At 46.3% G+C, this 19,434-nt stretch overlaps 1 protein-coding gene across 1 annotated transcript in view; it reads left to right on the forward strand.

Moving 5' to 3' along the window:
* LOC147888872 (protein NRT1/ PTR FAMILY 8.3-like) overlaps nt 1-19,016 on the forward strand; it is a 32,088-nt gene extending 13,072 nt beyond the window's left edge. The window contains exons 2-4 of the mRNA XM_087392308.1: nt 16,046-16,263; nt 16,458-17,011; nt 17,348-19,016. Of these exons, the coding sequence (XP_087248434.1) occupies nt 16,046-16,263; nt 16,458-17,011; nt 17,348-18,305 (1,730 nt within the window). The 3' untranslated portion in view covers nt 18,306-19,016. The remainder of the gene's footprint in view (nt 1-16,045; nt 16,264-16,457; nt 17,012-17,347) is intronic.
* The last annotated feature ends 418 nt before the right edge of the window (nt 19,017-19,434 follow it).

The raw sequence follows: 19,434 nt of genomic DNA on the forward strand, positions 1-19,434 counted from the left end.
ATCAGGGTACGGCGGTGCATTTCGCTGCAGGGCGACAGTGCGGGCGTAGGCGTGGGCTGTGGCGTAGGCACGGTTGCAGGCGACGCGGGCTGTACAGCAGCTACACAGCTGCAGGGCGGAGCTGCATCAAGCAGCTACACAGCTGCAGGGCGAAGCTGTAGCGTCGCGCAGCCTACTCCAAGGGCAGCCGTACGGACGTCAGTCGTACGGACTACCGTACAGTCGTACGAATTTTCGTACAGCTGTACGGACGACGCCGCCACACCCACAGGAAGTTACATCAGAGCTTTTTTTCGATCTGTGTACAGCAGGGAGGTACATTTTCTCGGGATCTGTGTCCAAAGTTTTTTTGGATCTTGCTGTTGTACAAGTACAGCAAGTACGGAAGTAAGGAAGAAAGAGAGTTGAAACAGCATTCTGCTCTTCATTCCTCTTGATTCAAGGTCATTTTCAGTTCACAAAACTGTCTTATCTTGAAAGTACAGCAAGTACTTTCATTCATCTCGTGCTTGAGGTGAAGGAACCACAGTGTGTGGTTGATTGCACAGTTATTCTGTTCTGGAAATGTAATGCCTTGATTTTGCAAAAGGACATATGCTTTTACTGGGTTTGAATCTCAGTTTACAGGTGAGCAGATCATAGGGCTTTTGCCCGGAAGGTGATGCATTGTATGCCTTGAGGCAGTGTGGTGCCAGAGACCACACTTTTGTCTTGATTTCCGCAGTGTCGAGGTGACATTTTCTTGCAGGTCACATTTCTTGTGCCACACTCAGAGAACTTCAGTTGAGCCACGCTTGGCCAGGGCGCATCGAGTTTACTCGGTCCCTAACTGTCCATCGTTGACAGTGCTCAAAAGGTTACTCATTGAGTGTTTGTACGTTGGGATCTGTGTATGTCATTTCTACACAGGGCAGTATATGCATTACACTGGTGGATGATTTTGTCAGAGAGATTTTCATATTGCTTGCTACCTCAGTGTTGAGGTGTTCTACACTTGGTTCAGGTGTCAGATCAAGGGGCTTTTGCCCAGACTTTGTTTGATATCACTTGGGTCACTGACAGAGATCTTCAGATGCATTTTATCCCCTTGGCAGAAGGGTGATTGCTTGGGATTTATCCCATTTACTGTTGCAGGCTTTGTGACAGGCTGAAGGATCATTTACTGTTTTTTGGGTGTTAGTCAAGTGGTTTCTGCAATTTAACTCAGTGCAAGACCTCATCTGAGGTGGGAGAAGTGATCAGTACAGTCAGTACAGCAGTGTTGGTGGTTTTGTCAGATGATTATGCACTGTTAAGCACTTGTTGAGCAGCAGCAGCAGTCTGAAATTACTGTTCTTTTATGCCTCTTTGAGCTCAGAACAGTGTGTCAGAAGGTACAGTTTTTGCAGGGTCATTTACTGTTTTGCTGCAGATTTTACTGACAGTAAAAACAGCACCATTGAGAGTGCTTCTGGCTCTTGAATAGAGCAGGTTTTTCTGAGAAATCAGAATTTTTATTCAGTCTTTTTACTTCCAGGGTGTTAGGTACTTTCCTCATCTGATATGGCATCAGGGGGAAGTGATTCTTCAATTCTGAACATAAAGAAACTGGAAGGAGCACACAACTATGCATTATGGGCAGAACAGTGCTTGAATGTACTTCTGTTAAAGAAGATTGCTAAGCCCATAAGGGTGAAGGGTGTCAAGCCATCTGACATGTCAGCAGATGACTGGGAAGAGCTTGATTTGTCCGCGAGGGCAGCTATCATGCTCACTATTTCAGACACTCTTGTGTTCAATGTACAGACTGAAAAGACCTCTTATGGTCTATGGCACAGACTAGAAGAATTGTATGCCCAAAAGAGTTCAGCCAGTAAGGTTTATTGGTTGAAGAAGCTGGTTGATCTTCGCATGAAGGAAGGTACAGCTATGACCTCACATTTGAGTGAGTTCAATTCTATCTTTACACAGCTGATTGCACAGGGGTTGAACCTTGATGAGGAGTTCAAGGCTACTTTCTTGTTGTGTACCCTCCCTGAGAGTTGGGACACTTTCAAGACCACCCTGTCAAATTCAAATGTTATTCTTATGTATGCTGATGTAGAGAGCTCTCTCCTTATGGAGGAGATGAGCATGAAGAATAATGCGGGCAGCAAGTCTTCAAATGCTTTGCAAGTACAGGATAGAGGCAGGACTCAGCAGAAGGGGAGATCTGCTAGTAAGTCCAAATCCCGCAGTCAGTCCCGTGGCAAAAAGGACATTGAATGCTTTTATTGTGGCAAGAAGGGACATGTGAAGTCTAAGTGCTTCAAGTTCATACGGGATCAGAAAGCCAAGAAGGCTGAAACAAAGGATGCAGGAAATACAAGCAAAGGCAAAGGCAAGGCCAAGGCAGATGACTTGGATGCAGTGAATGTTGCAGCAGAGGACAGTGACAGTGACATACATGATGTTTTATGCTCTTCTGCTGTAATAGCACATGCTTTGGTTATTGATGGCCATGACATGCACACCTGGCTCTTGGATTCAGGTGCCTCTTTTCATGTTACTCCTCATAGGGAGTGGTTTACTTCCTACACAGGTACTCATGGAGTTGTTCATCTTGGGAACAACTATGCATGTCAGATTGCAGGGATTGGCAGTATACAGATAGTATTTCCTGATGGACGCACATTCATGCTTGATGGTGTCCGCCATGTGCCGCAAATCAAGAAAAATCTGATTAGCACTGGCTTATTGGATGACAGTGGTTACCACACCACATTTGGGGATTCCAAATGGGTGATTACTGATGGCCATACTGTAGTGGCTGAGGGTTTTAAGAGTGATACCTTGTATCCTCTTTATGTTTCCAGTGTGGGTAATCATGTTGTTGCCATAACCGAGCTGCCAAAGGTTTCATTGTGGCATAGCCGGTTGGGACACATGTCTGTTAAAGGAATGCAAGAACTGTCACGTTTGGGTTATCTGCCGTCTCTTTCTTTTTCAGATTTGCCTACTTGTGATCATTGTATATTTGGCAAGCATTCTGTGACTCCTCATAAGAGGAGGACTCCCCAGAATAGAGCACCACTTGATCTAGTGCACACTGATTTGTGTGAGATGCCACAGTTATCACTAGGGGGTGCAAAATATTTTATTACTTTCATTGATGATGCCACACGTAAGGTGTGGGTCTATTTCTTGAAGCATAAGGGACATGCCTTAGATGCTTTCAAGAAGTTTGTCGCTCAGGTTGAGAATCGGATAGGTCGTAGGCTGAAATGCCTCAGATCCGATAATGGGGGTGAGTATGTGTCACATGCTTTTGTGCAGTTTTGCCAAGCTAAGGGCATCAAACAGGAACTCACAGCCCCTCATAATGCATCTCAAAATGGTGCAAGTGAGCGGATGAATCGAACTATTCAGGAAAAGGTTCGATGTATGTTGTCTTATGCTGCATTACCCCATGGATTTTGGGCAGAAGCCGTGCAAACAGCAGTTCACATTATTAACAGGTCGCCAAACAAGGCTTTGGAGTTGAAAGTGCCAGAGGAGGTGTGGTCTGGCAAGCCACCCTCATATAAGCACTTACGTGTATTTGGCTGCGAGTGCTTTGCTCATGTACGCAAAGACCTACGCACCAAACTGGATCCAAAGTCTATCAGATGCATCTTCATGGGTTATGGTGACGAAGGTGAAATGGGGTACAGGTTATGGGATCCCGTTAAACGGAAGATTATACGCAGCAATGATGTCATCTTTAAAGAAGATAGTGTACACAAGGAACCCGTGCAACCTGTGGAATACAGGAGGGTTATTTATGATGATGTTGGACAGCAAAGAATGCCCATTTATATGCAGCAGCAGGCTGCTGCAGATCACCCTGTTCAAGAGGGTATACAGGCTGAAAATCAGCCAAATAATTTTGCCAATAATGCACCACTGGATGTGCCAACAGATGGGGCTGTAGAACAGCCAGATATGGTGGTACAGCCACCGGTCATGCATGAAGAACAGGCTGGACAGCAGCCTAATCCGGAACAGTTTGTTAGGAGGAGCACCCGTGCACAACGGCCTCCTGCCAGGTTTGTTCCAGGAGCCAATAATGTGGCTGATTTTATCATGCTGACAGATTGTGGTGAGCCTTCCAGCTTCAAGGAAGCTATGGGAAGAACAGAGAAAAAGAAGTGGGAGAAAGCCATGCAGTCAGAAATGGACTCCCTACTTCAGAATGATACATGGGACTTGGTGCAGTTACCAGCAGGCAGAAAGGTTTTGCCATGCAAGTGGGTTTACAAAGTCAAAGTGGATTCAAATGCTTTACCTCGGTATAAGGCCAGATTGGTTGCCAAGGGATTTAAGCAGGAGAAGGGCATTGACTTTGATGAGATCTTTTCCCCTGTAGTCAAGATGACTACTTTGAGAGCAGTGTTAGCTCTTGTTGCTCATGATGACATGGATTTATGTCAGATGGATGTGAAGACAGCTTTTCTTCACGGAGATCTCCATGATGAGATCTATATGAGTCAGCCAGAGGGATATGCTGTTAAAGGGAAAGAACAGCTTGTGTGTAAGCTCAAGAGGAGCTTGTATGGACTCAAGCAGGCGCCAAGAGAATGGTACAAGAAGTTTGATGCCTTCATGCAGTCCCAAGGGTATCATCGGTGTGAGACCGATCATTGCTTGTACACCAAACGGGCAAAGGATGGCAGTTTGATGCTACTCATTCTATATGTGGATGACATGCTTATTGCCAGTAAATCTCAGCATGAGATTAGTGCTTTGAAGAAACAACTGCATAAGTCTTTTGACATGAAAGACTTGGGTGATGCAAATCATATTCTTGGCATGCGTATTACCCGTGACAGGTCCAAGGGACTTTTGTTTCTGTCACAGAAAGAGTACATTGCCAAAGTACTGCAGAGGTTTAAAATGGAGGGGGGGAAGTCCATTAGTACCCCGTTGCCTCCACATTTAAAACTCAGCAGTAAGGACAGCCCCAGATCAGATGATGATAAGGCTGAAATGGCCAAGGTTCCGTATGCATCTGCAGTTGGTTCTTTGATGTATGCCATGGTTGCTACTCGTCCGGATATTGCTTTTGGGGTGGGAGTCATCAGCAGGTATATGGCAAATCCAGGCAAGCGGCATTGGGAAGCAGTGAAAGGTGTCTTGAGGTATCTCAAGGGTACCAAAGACTTGTGCATATGCTATGGTAGGCAGGATGCATTGGTGCATGGTTTTACAGATTCAGACTATGCAGGGAATGCGGATAACCGGAAGTCTACTACCGGTTATATTTTCACATTTGCAGGAGGTGCTATATCATGGGTGTCTCGGTTGCAGAAATGTGTTGCACTGTCAACCACAGAAGCTGAATATGTTGCAGCCACTGAGGCTTGCAAGGAAGCAATATGGCTTACTCGGCTGGTGGGAGATTTGGGCATTACAGGAGATATGCCAGTTTTGCATTGTGATAGTCAGAGTGCTATCATGTTGGCAAAGAATCCGGTCTTTCATCAAAAGACCAAGCACATAGAGGTCAAATATCATTTCATCAGGGAGGTACTGGAAGACAAGCGACTTGAGCTTGTGAAGGTGCATACTGATGATAATCCTGCAGATTTGCTCACTAAGAGCTTGCCTACAGAGCGGTTTGCACATTGCCGCCACATCATGGGATTAGGATGAGACCATTCCTACTTTATGGTCTTGTATACAGTAACTGTATATTGCTGTAATTTTTATTCTTTTCTCCCCTTTAGGCACATTGGCCTTTAGGTGGGAGGTTGTTGGGGTAAAGGCACATTGCCAACCCTTAATTAAAGAATTAAAGATAGGACACCTATGACTGTCTTAAGACAGTCATAGGGTAAACCTAATCCTAATAAAACACAACTGAGTTTGTGGTGTGGCTCAATCATTCTTCACACCCGCACTAGAGTGTCACTCTCTCTCACTCTCACTCTCTTGCTCTCTTCCACTACTCTACCCCTCACACATCCTTCTCTTGGATTTTGAGAAAGCTTATGAGAGGGTTGGGTGGTCTTTCCTGGAGGGCACTATGCAGAGGTTGGGTTTCTCAAACAGATGGATTAGTGAAGTCTCTGCGCTTTATGCGGGGAGCTCTAGTCAGATGCTTATTGGTGGACACACGGGCCAGGTTCTCTCTCTCTCTTTTGCCTCATCCACTTAACCTCCCCTCTCCCGCTTAGCCTCCCCGCTAGCCCCTCCGCTCAGCCTCTCCCTCTCCCGCTCAGCCTCTCCCTCTCTGCCTCCCCTCCGCTCAGCCTCTCCGCTAGCCACCCCTCACCCGCTCTGCCTCCCCTCTGCTCAGTCTCTCCGCTAGCGCCTCCGCTCAGCCTCTCCGCCTCAGCCACCCCTCACCCGCTCAGCCTCCCCTCCGCTCAGCCTCTCCGCCTCAGCCCCCCCTCACCAGCTTAGCCTTTCCACCTCCCTCCACCCGCCTCTCTCCCAGGAGCAGAGACGCATCATATAGGAGCACGCTAGGGCCATTCGGGAGCAGGCAGATCTTATTCAGGGACTCAGACATCATATCATGCAACTCCGACAGGAGGTCACATCCATACACACTGTCCCAGGGAGTACCCCGGTGGTCGAGGCACATATTGCGAGCATGCAATCTGCTATTGAGGAGACTTCCAGATGGGTTGACCTGGCCAAACGGGAACCCGCAAGGATAACCATTTCGGCTACCCTCATGGAGCAGCAGCAGAGAGCCAGTAAGGCTCTCAATATCAGAGTATGCGGGATCCCATGCACTGAGGCTACACCGATGGTAGATGCGACTGCGTTTGTGGCCGCTACCCTGGGTGTGGCTGAGCACAGGATAGAGAGGGCATGGCGGGTGGGGAGAGATCCCAACCGAGAGCAACCCCTGATCATACAATTCCATGACACTCAGGCACGACTTTTAGCTCTACGACGCAGGTCAGTCCTTCGAGATCAGCCAGCGATCTCTATGGATGAGGACCTTACACCTCTATAAGTTGAGGAGAGGTGCTCTTTCCTGCAGCAGCGGGATCAGGCCCGAAAGGAGGGGAAGTGGGCAGTGGTACGAGAGGGACGACTTATTACAGGCCCTTGTAGGCCACCTGCTCCCTCCCCTACATAGGGAAGCGGGGTCTATGAGACTCAGATATCCGAGACCCTGTCCTGCATCATTTGGAACTATAATGGTACCTTATGGTCAGAACCAAGGAACTTCTCGGAATCCTATACAAGCCACGGCATAGTCTTTTATATAGAGACACATTAGAGTCCAAAGCGCTCTCTTCCAATAGTCAGCGGGTATACATTGGAGTCTGCATACAGAGATAAGACGAGGGGTACAGAAGGAGTTCGAGGTTCAGGTGGAGTTGTAGTCCTTTTCAGATCCACACTTTGGGGGACCATTTCAGCAAAGCAGAGAGATACACATTCCAGATTTCTTTGGATCCGGATTCGACACATGGAGAGCCGGGATCTGTTTGTCGCAGTTTGCTACTTTCCCCTTGAGACCTCCCACTTTTGCCAGAGATATCCGAGGTGATGATGAGACATCCCCATTTGCTGCCCTTTATTGGTCCATTGTCGACTTCTCTAGCCGCGGAGAAGTCCTTCTAGTGGGGGACTTCAACGCGAGGACAAGGGCCCGTCAGGTACCACTTCTTGACTTTAGAGATGATTCCACTCTACTGCTAGATATTGACCTTGAGGAGGGAGGTATGCTATGGGTTTTGGTTGACAGGCGAGGTCCATTCTCATCTTATGGGCAGGCCCTATTAGACCTCGGCAGGATACATGATCTCATTATCTATAATGGTTTTGACAGATGGCCCGCTTTAGGTAGTTTCACATGCTTTCCACATGGGGGGGGCTCCAGTGTTGTTGATTACATCATGGGATCCCCTGTCTTCACATCTCGCATTATTGACTTCACTATAGCACCTCTCCCCCCAGGGGCTGATTATACATACCTTTTCTTTAGCATCTCCACCTCCCTTCGCACAATACCTTCCACCCCACTCAGTGCTTACTCCACCTACCGCGATATACGCTTTGATCGGGACCACTCACCTTCTTACTTTGACCGTTTGTACATACTTCTCGCTTATATTGACTTCATACCCCTTTGAGAGGATCGTGCTGTCCTTGTCACCCGCTCACTACACGAGGCTACCATTCACGCTTTTCCCCACTCCACCCGCTCCACCCGCACGAAACTGAGAATTATACCACTTCTACGAATAGCCCTCGAAGCCGTATCTCTTCCCGGTCCGGTCCCGCTTATCATTACTTCCGCCTGCTTCATACCCTGATCAATCGAAGTACGAATGGCACCTTCCGTCGCAGGCTGAGCAGCAAATGGTGTACCTTTCCTCGCACCCCTGAATCCGCATACACCAGCGGAACACCACCCCCTGGAACCGTAGCGTGTAATAGTTGGTACGATGATGAGTGTAAGGCTTTACACTGTCAACTCAGATTCGAAACCAAAAATAGTCTTCTGAGTGCACCAGATACGCTATGTGAATACCGTAGATTGGTACGGAGGACGAAACGAGACTTCGTTTGCGGAACGAGGAGAAGCTACTAAACATTTTGTTTAGTAACAACTCTAAGGACTTCTGGCGAAGATTTCTAGAAGGACGGTCTCCTCCGCCACTCACTCACACTCAGATTTGGTTTGATTATGCATGCACACTTCATGACATCCCAAATCAGCCAGTCCCTAACCTCTCACACATGCTTGGTCCCACATCTTGCACCCTCTTCACTAGAGGAGGGGTAAAGGATGCCGTAATGAAACTTCATAATGGCCGAGTGAAGGATCATGAGGGGCTATGCACTGAGTTCATTGCATATGGGATTAACCTCCTAGCCCTGATCTTAGCAAAGCTTTTTAATGAAGCTGTTTGTTTGGGATTTCCACACAGTTGGACCATTAACACTATCTCACCCATCCACAAGGCAGGGGATCCCATGAGCTCGGAGAACTACAGGACCATTATACCTCCCTATTAAGTAAAAGTTGTAAGAAGGATCATAAGGGGATTTTCATAGAGAAATCTACTCTACATGTGGGTTTCTTCAAAAGCCATCCCATTATGATATTCACCATTCCTAAAGATTCATGTAAAGATTTGTGTAAGAAATATGCATTCTTAAAATACTTTACATATTTCTAAGTGAAACTATGTTTTCTTCCGATCCATTTTTGCCATACACATAGTTGGAAGCTTTTTTTTTTCCTTCGCTCAGAAAATGGGTCCTACATGACTGAGTAAGATTAAACATTGAAGTGTAATGCTATTATGTCTGTAATTCTAAGCTGTAACCATTTCTTAGTTTCCATAATTTATTTTTTAGTTTGCACAAACTTAGATCTATTCTTCTACATTGGAAGGTTCAACCTTAATATGATTGGGAGCCCACAAAAAGAAAAAGAAAGGAGCTAGGGGACAGCCTTGGCGCACCGAGCGAGAGAGAGAAAGAAAGAAAGTTTATTAAAGTCTTCGGAAGACCGATGGGTCTATGAGACTATGAAAATCGTGATACAACAAGCTGTGGTAGTGGAGCTACTAAATGAGCGTCCATACCAATGCAAAATGCAAAAATGCAAAATGGCAATATTAAGTCCTAAGTACAACATAGTCATGTCGATGGTTGACTATATATCAGTCTCGGCATCGTCATCAATATCATCATCATCATCGGTAGCAGCAAGATATCAGGATGGATGAGACAGTGGAGGCATGAAGTCGGCAATAGAGTGTTGCCGGTCACTCAGAGGTGTGGTCCTGGCACATCTCCTAGTCGTAGCTCTGCGTCTGACCAGGGCTACTGTGACCCCCATTGGTCGGGCTCCGACTCTAAAGAAGGAGGGGATGTCCCCAAGTGTGATCTGTGTGTCGACCCTCTGTCTGAGCCGTCGGGTCACAGGCTCCGGGTCACGGTCATGTCGAGGCCTTGTCTCGTGGGCGTCCATGTGATCTAGCTGAAAGAACTCCGTGATAGAGCTCTGAGAGGGATCAGCCGAAAAAGAAGCCTGCTCCTGTCTTCGTACTCGAAGTATTCTCTCACGGTGTCTAAGTGCCTCATGAATGAAACCTACCAAAAACCGTTGATCTGGGTAGGAGAGGAAACAGCCCAAAATCCCATAACTATCCCTGAAGAGGCAGTGGAAACGCCCTCGGATCTCATAGTACACAGGACATCTGAAGATGAAATGCTCTTCTATCTCAATCTCCTACATGTCACACATTGTGCATATGCGCCTCTTCCTGGGTAGTCGCTTTGCTCTGCCGCTCTCGATGCGAAGTTTGTGTGAAGAGACCTAGAACTGCCCAAGAGAGATCCTCAGCGAGTGGGGTAGGTGAATCTGTGTGTATTCTGGTGGGTCAATGAAACCCTCCGCTGTGATATGTAAGAAGTGATCTCTGTAAACGCTAAGCTTCACTAGGAGTTCACTCGGTCCCAACCAGGTCCAAAATGTGTGTAGCTGTAGTAGATCGTCACGGATAACCTGGTTGACCTCGTGTGATAAGAGGGCAGAAAACGGAGCATCCATGCTGTACTGGAAGGGAGGTAGTCTATCCATGTGGAGTGCCAATCGCTCAAACCATCTCTCTGTACGTGCATACCAGCACCTCTGGTCTCCTCCTACTGCAAGTGCCATAGAAGAGGATAGAGCTATCCATGGTAGCCTGCTACGCCCCGCGGTATAATCCCCATACTCCCTAACTCGGTACAGATATGTGATGACCTGATATGCAGCATCTAGTTGTAAAGGGGGTGACCCAAACTCAGCCAGAATGATCTGGTGAGGAACGGATGACTTACCACGAATCATCCGTGATAACATGAGAACCTATAGCCACTCCACACGGGCCCACTATGTATCCAACAAGTCTGGCCCCCAACAAGGGCTGCCGTACATCCCCGCTAGGCGAGCCAAGGAGTCAAAAAGCAACCCCTATGTGCGGGGATCCTGAAAGTGCAAGTGGAAGCACTGCCTCTCTAGTCTGGCCAATGAAGCATACCCTCTACTCAAGCGTGCCTGCATCACGGGTCTCATAGTGAAGCTGGGTCTGGAGAAGATAACCCCAAGAGAAGTGTATGATGAAACTATCTCAACAACTGACCCCACAAATGTGAACTGCTCCTGACGCATGATGGCTCGAGATGTATTGAAGATCATGACCTTGGTTTTACCCAAGTTGACCTTCAAATCATGAGACTCATAAAAGGACTGTAGTGCGTCTAGGTGTCTCTGAAGCCCCTCTGCTGAGGAAGACAAGAGAGCCACGTCATCTGCATAGAGCAAAATCTAGATTAGCATGCCCGCAAGAGAGCAACCTACACCCCCCTGTGTCTGCATCACTGTCTCAAGCTCCTCAATGTAGAGGCCAAACAAGGTAGGCGACAAAGGACACCCTTGTTTGACCCCGATGGTGCTCATAATCTCGTCTGTCCATCTGGATCTTGCCCGAACTCTGCCAGAAACTCTCTCGTAAAGTACCATGACAGCCCAAATGATCTCCTAGTCATAACCCAAGTCCTGTAGGCGCCGTATGATGCGGGCTCTCGGAACCGTGTCAAATGCCTTGCAGAAATCCACAAAGCAACAATAAACCCTTTGCTTCCGTGACCTCGCCTCCTCGATGATGCATTTGAGCGCGAGAATGTGGTCCATGGTTCCATGATCATGCCGGGATCAGGCCTGTCCTGTTGCTCTAAGTCCTCGACGCTCTGCAAGTCTTGCTAACCTCGGAGTCAAGTACTGATGCATAAATCTTGGACATGACATGTCCAAACCTGTTAGATTCCGAGTTTACAGATGACATAGCCTTGTATGTAGAGGGCAGCACAATGAGCTTGGAGAGAGTATGAGGAGCTCTGGCTATTTATTGTGAGGCCTCGGGTGCACGGATTAGTTGGACAAAATCGCCATCGGTTTCTTCACAGGATCTGAGGAGACACAGGAGATTTGAGAGTGGGGGAGTGCCTTTTGCTTCCGTTGGATACCACGGGGCCAGACAACGAGATACCTTGATGCCAAGTGGGTATTGATATTATAGCAGAGCAGCAAGATGCCACGGTTCTTGAGAGTTTTCGGCGCAAGTTTCTCTACTGGAACTCAACCAAACTCTCCGGCCGTGCCTTAGTAGCAAATGAGGTCCTTCTTGCCACGGCCTGGTACATTGCCTCCTTCTGGTGCTTTTACAGAGGGTGCATTGGACAGCTCCGACGTTTGGTTCAGAATTTCCTTTGGACAGGATCAGACAGCACGAGAAATACTAGAGCCCTGGTCGCTTGGCAGACGGTGATCATGCCGTAGGCATTGGGAGGCTTGGGTATCATTGATCCGAAGATAAGAATAAAGGGACTTCCTGAAGGATGGTATGAAGAAGAGGACTCTTTCGGTGACACTAGCACATGTCAAAGCAGCCATGCCTAATATTGATTGGACAGTTGACAAGGGTGATGATGTCGATGATGATGAAGCCAGACCAATTGAAATCTCACAGTATCAAGGTAATGCTATCATTACGCTCAACTCATGCGATCTACGTATCAAGCTTCTCTGACAATCTTATAAATTGAAAGGGACTAAGATATGGATAGCTAAGGGACTTACACGAGCTCAAATGAAAAATAAAGCAACGAAATTAGCTAAGGTCAAGGGTGCTAGGAAGGATGGAAAATGGGCAGTATATCGTGGAGGCATAGCAATCATTTAGGAGTTTAAATCTAAGCCAAAAGACTCTCAGTCTTAAACTGATGTATGGCTGATTATGTTTTCCAAGCTATAACGTAGGTACTCTAAATAATTGGAGCTGCTCTTTGCACTCTCTGGGAGCTGCCACGTGCCCTCCCTAAGCAGATGTACTAGATAGGTTTTTCTGTCCCATAGACCTGTTGGTCCTCCGTGGACTCTCTCTCTCGCGACCACTTCTTGAGAGTATCAGAGGAGGGATTCATTATGAGACCATAGTATCTCGAGGATAGAGGAGTCTCCCATGCACTGAGGATTGCCATTGGTTAGATGCGGGTTTTGTCCCACCAGCTGAGGATTGAGGCAGGGAGAGCAACGGGTATACCCAGAGAGCAGCGGGTCTGCACACTATGTACGCCGGGTGCGGTTGAGACAGAGGAGCATTTTCTTTGTGTTTGTCCAGCCTACTACGAGATTCGGGGACGCTACCACTGTCTCTACCTAGAGGAGAGTGGCTTCGGTCCTTTGTCACGACTGATCCATTTCCATGACCAGGTCTGTATCGGGCTTTATTTGATGGAGATGCGGCGACATAGGGAGATGCTTCTATGACAGATCAGAGAGGAGCAGGGGATGGTCAGACCACTATAGGACATAGAGGGTGACCAGGCACAGCGACAAGTCACATACTTCTATACATTTGAGTCAGCCCCGGACATGGGGGAGTGGAGGAGGAGGAGCTAGCCGACATGAGAGCAGTCTGGATGAGCAGCCGGCATAGTACCACCGAGAGAGGGGCGCTGAGGCCACATGTGTGACAAAGAGCCCCAGGATACACTCTATCGAGGTCCGACCTATCACAACTTTCCTCAGGGGAGACTGATAGAGACGAGGGGTCACCCTAGACGTAGCCCAGAGAGTCCAGAGAGCGAGGAGACCGTGTCCCCCATCGCAGCGCGAGATAGCTTGACAGATGCAAATACGAGACATCTTCGCAGCCCACCAGAGAGCCATCACTGTACCAGGCTTCGGTTTCATCCCAGCACTTGGATAGTAGATTAATACTCAGCAAGGGTCCTAGCGTACCCTTTGCTTCAGCCCACTAAGGCTTGTATGAGTTCGCTTTTCTGTGTACTTTGTCCCATAGGCCCGTGAGGCCTCCCGTGGACATTAATCTCTCTCTCTCTCTCTCTCTCTCTCTCTTCTTTCTTCATTATCTCCGCAATCTCCGCCCCCTTTTCTGTGCACCATCTCCACTGCACATCCAATTTGTCTTCTTTTTCGCTTTTTTGGATCTCGGGTGACCTGTCGATTTTTGTCAGAGTTCATCAAGCTCAAGAAGCATGTTGGATATGTATCTTGCCAGTATGTAGTCCGCGTTGTTACAGTAGTGGAGGACCAACTCCATGTGGACTGGTTCACAATCTTTGAAAAGGCTTTTGAGAACCAGCTCCAAGCTGTCAACAAGGAGCAAGCCTACAATGCTATATGCTCCGTCACAGATTCATGTCCGGGAGAGTGCCTTGGCTAGGTGCACTACCAGCAAGAGGGGCAAGGAAAGCTAAGCAGGGTAAGGGGCAACAGCAAGCACAGGGGGAGCAAGACGAGAAAGGAACAAGAAGGGGAAAAAACTAAGTAGGACAAAGAATAAGACCAACACCAGGATAAAGGTGAGGAACAACAGGAGCAAGAAACAGGCGAGGAGCAGCCAATAGCTAGACAAGTGGACAAAATGGAGACAAGAAGCGGGAGGGTAACGGTGACAAGGAGATCTTTGAGCCAGCTGATGAGGGGGGAAACATTGGGAAGGGCACCCCCAAGGAGCAGGAACAATTGCAAGGGGACAGCTAGCATGGTATCCCCAATGCAAAGGGAAACGACGGCAAGGATACAGTGGATCACCTCATTTCTTGAACTTGTAGACGGCCTGAGTCTTCTTGGATAGTTGTATAGATCCACATCATCCGATTGAAGTCATTTGATGGATTTGGTGAGAGACTTCGTGGGCATTGGCCCACATATGTCCAAGTGAGCCAACTGCAATGGTCAAATGGCCCAATTCCTTGCCATTGTTGGAAAGGAATCCTGATGTTGCTAGCCTTCCATGTAAGCCCGATACACTTCACAGCTGCCTACGAATGGTGGGAGCCTGCTGACCATGTCAAATCTCACACGGAATTCAAGATTGAATATTTGGTATGATTGAATCTGTCATGCCACAACCTTGAGGCCATGAAAGTCAATTTATGATCAAAACTTGATCAATTTGCAACCAAAATGAGCACAAGACCTGCAATTTTATTCACCCCCCACGAATTTGGCAATTCAATATCCCAAATTTACAACAATGAATGCATGTGATTTTGTAAAATTTACAGAACCATGTATCACTAAGCATCCCAAATTGCAAATTTCTGTCGCAACAGTTCACAAAACTGTTCCATCTGGCAAAACAGAATAATAGTTGGCATGCTACTAGTCACAAACAACATGTACACAAATGTCTGCTTTTTTCCCAGGTTTGCTGCAAAGCAGCGCAATATTTTGCAATTCCTAATTTCTGATATTTTCTGTTGTTCTGGACTGATTATATTTATGCACTGTGAAGGATCTGGGATTATCTTTAGGTGACTCGAATTGATGACAGGCCTTCTTGTGGACATGGAGCTACAGCTTTCTTTTTCTTTAGGTGCTCATGGACTTGATTGGCACCACTTCCCTTGATTTGGTTGTTTGTTACTTAAGAAATGGTCACTTACTTAGATTGCTATGATTTATACAACTGAGTCTTGTGAAATTAGACCAAACCTTTGATGTTATAGCTCTTCATTAATGCTTGCAAGGCTTGACCAACTTATAAAGTTGATTCCTGTACTCTTTAATGTGGTGCAACCACCTTGAACATGTTCAAATGATGCACCATGCATGTCCTTCAGAATATACCTTCGTGCCCAAATATGCTATGGATTTGCCTGTTGGCGGATTACACATGCCCCATGAATTGTGGATTGTTATCTACAGGTTGAAGGTACCTTATGCATTGGTCATATTTAGGCGTGCCGTTTTAAACATATACATTGATCCCTGTTCTGGGTATGCATAATCTTTATTAAAAGGGCCCTTGAACATTAAATCTTGTTTCACTCTATCTTTTATGTTTCCTGTTTTGCTTCCGGAGGCACAGATTTTTGTTGAGTCTTAGTAACGGGTGTGAGATGTATTGATGTTAATTACTGAGCAAGGAATATTTTATTGACTGGCAGGGTCTGATCATACAGATTCAGACCTTTTGTTGCTCCTTTATGTGAGTCTTACTTCTATATACATGAGGTTAATACAACTTTCTTAATCCCTGTGAGGCAGTTTATGAACTGTTTGAAAGGCTTGCCTACTATGGCATCGCTTCAAATCTTGTTACATATCTGACAGAGGAGCTACACGAGGGTGCAAGCATGGCTGCCAAAAATGTGAACAACTGGACAGGGGTTACTACAGTTTTGCCCATCATTGGAGCCTTCATTGCTGATGCCTATTTGGGGAGATATTGGACCATTTCGATTCTCTCTACATGCTATGTCCTTGTAAGTAACGATGATCTGAATATTGCAAGCCTCGTGTGATGCAGTGCACCAGAGGGGGATACAAGATTATGGAGTTTGGTGTCCATGTAGCTAGATGTATTTAGGACCCCTAGTGGACTCTGCTATCATGTACCAAGTAGTTAAATGAAGTTATACCAACGAGGATTAAAACTTTTCTTTCGTTCATTTTTCAGGGACTGATCCTTTTAACACTTTCTGCATCTGTAAAAGCTCTCAAGCCTTCTTGTACAGATAATGTCTGTTCAGCAGCGACGACAGCTCAGCTAGCTTTCTTTTTTCTTGCTCTCTATTTGGTCTCCATTGGCACAGGTGGTGTGAAACCTTGCCTTGAAGCTTTAGGTGCAGATCAATTTGATGAACAAGATACAGTTGAAAGGGAGAGAAAGAGTTCATTTTTTAACTGGTGGTACTTTGGACTTTGCACGGGTGCCTTATTAGCATTCAGTGTCATTGTATACATCGAGGACACTGTGAGCTGGGGACTTAGTTTTGGAATACTGGCTGCTGTTATCACAATAGCAGCGGGTCTTTTCCTAGTTGGAACCCCCTTGTATCGAAACAAGCTTCCAGGTGGAAGCCCTCTAGCTCGTATATTTCAGGTATTTGTTGCAGCTTTACGCAAGTGGAATTCAACAGTTCCACATGATGACAAGATTCTTTATGAAGTTCAGGACAAAGAATCTCTACGAATAGGAAGGAGGCAGCTTCTGCATACAAAAGACCTACGGTGTGCGCACTTCGACCAGCTTTGTGTCATTTCTAGTGTGACTGGTTGTACTTGTGTCACTATGCGCGCGCGCGCATGTGTGTGTGTGTTTGTGTGTGCATGACGGAGTTTGCCTTGCCCATGCGTGTGGATGCACACAGGTGTGAGGGAGGCGGAGAGCAAATGCAGGTGTTTGTGTCTGTGTAGGGCAGGGGACAGGGTGGCCGGAGGGAGGTAGATAGATAGAGGAAGGGGGAGAGAGTTAAATGCACGTGACCTTCTAGTAATCTGATTTGGTAAATAATGTAATATATTTCCTCAGAGACGTACTCATTGTCAATATTCACTTGTGCATAGGTGTCTTGATAAGGCAGCAATACAAGATAGCTCACTCGAAGCTTTATGGCAGCATGACGTCACAGAAGACGCAGATGGGAAACAGTCATTTTTGATACCCAACATCTCTGCTGCAACACAAGACTCCGATATTTCAGAGAGAACAAATGTAAATCCTTGGAGACTGTGTACGGTGACACAAGTTGAAGAAGTCAAACTTGTTATCAGGATCTTGCCAATATGGCTAACCATGACCATATATGGACTGGCCATTGCTCAGGCAACTACATTTTTTGTAGAACAAGCTGCCACACTGGACAGGACAATGGGCTCATTTACAATTCCGTCAGCATCGTTACTGACTTTCTCTTCAATCTCTGTCCTTATTGTGCTGCCCATCTATGAGTGTGTATTTGTTCCAGTTGCTCGGTGGTTTACTGGCTCTGGACGCGGTTTAACATTGCTTCAAAGATTAGGGGTGGGCCTATCCTTATCAATAGCGTTTATGGTAGTTGCAGCCTTGGTTGAGATGAGACGTCTGCAAGTTGCACGAGATTATGGACTCCTAGATGATTCAAGTGCCACAATTCCAATGAGTGTGTTTTGGTTAGTCCCTCAGTATGTGATTTTAGGTGTCTCAGATGTCTTTGCCCTTGTAGGACAGCAAGAGTTCTTCTACGATCAGGTGCCAGACGCAATGCGAAGCTTGGGTATGGCTCTTTATTTGTGTGCAAATGGGCTGGGAAGCTTCTTAAGCAGTGTTCTCATCACTGTCGTGGAGGCCGTGACAGGTAGAATTGGAAACGAGAGTTGGATTGTAGATAATCTGAACAGGTGTCATCTGGATTACTATTACTGGCTTCTTGCCATTATATGTGCTCTAAATCTGTGTGTGTTTCTCACATTGGCATCATCATATACTTATAAGACAGTTGAAACCGCCCCAAGAATACAGGTAAGTGAGGAGGATACTATCTAAGAAGTTACAATGAACAGGACACATTGGAGGCAGCAGAGAATAAGTCCATATAAGGTCAACTTGATGGAGCTCCTCAAAAGATTGTTGGCTGTTTGTGTGATAGTTTGAAATGAAGATGACATTTACCAAAGGCTTCTCAGGCTGGATTCCAATCATTGGCTTGTAGCCTGTTGCTGTGAACGTCTATCTTGGATGAAATCATGGTGGCTAAAAGACAAACGAGGCTCCAGAAAAACGAACAGGCTTGAGTTGAGTCCCTAGTTGGACGAGCAAGTCTGCAACACAGAATGGGGTGTTTTATATTTACCTTGTGCAGACCTTAAAAAATCGGAAGAGTTTTCCACTTTACACCTGGGCTGCTATCTTGAGAAAAAGAGCAAATCGTGTGTTAAAGTCCGCGATGAAATGGTTACTAATTCAAAGATCTTAAAGGTTACAGTTCCTAGTTTTGGTATGTAGTTCAGAGGTAATGTCAAACTCCGTTTCCTCCAGGATACGAAATTCGATGCTGAGCTAGTATTGGATCCAAAATGGGCGTTGCCAGAAAACTGAAAGGATGTTGTAGACATATTTTATTGTTTTTTTTTCAAGTATTGGAAATGTCTTCACTGAAACACAGGTATACATGACTTTTACTTCTGATTAGTGGGCTTTGCTTCTTAATCAGAAAGGACCCCACCTAGATGGAGTTACCTCAATAGATTTGGAGTAGCTCTGGGCGAGCTTTTGGATTAATATTAGATTATTATGCATCTAAATTCTTATTGAATACTGGGAGGCAACAGGTAGTTATTCACAGGGTGGACACCGCCAGTTTGCCCTAGTAACCTGAATTTTCTTTGCATTTTGCCCATACCATTGAGGCATTCGCAGGACAGATTCATTTGCCATTTGTGTTGGAATATGGAAGAAAGAACTAGAACTAGAAACTAGAAATGAGATGACAAGACTGAAAGATAAGAAATACCTTGAGAAGAGTGTAGACAAGACACAAGCTAGACAGATAGATTAGAATGATGTGACCCATTGAATATATGGGCCAAAGTACAAGACATAATGCAAGAGTGTTTATGGGATAATTGTAGAAGTGCCACATGGCACACACTCAAGACATAAAGACTAGACTTAG

Source organism: Dipteris shenzhenensis, chromosome 21 (assembly GCF_047967505.1).
Source record: "Dipteris shenzhenensis isolate YYH24624 ecotype China chromosome 21, Dip_SZ_1.0, whole genome shotgun sequence".
NCBI classification, from domain to species: Eukaryota; Viridiplantae; Streptophyta; class Polypodiopsida; order Gleicheniales; family Dipteridaceae; genus Dipteris; species Dipteris shenzhenensis.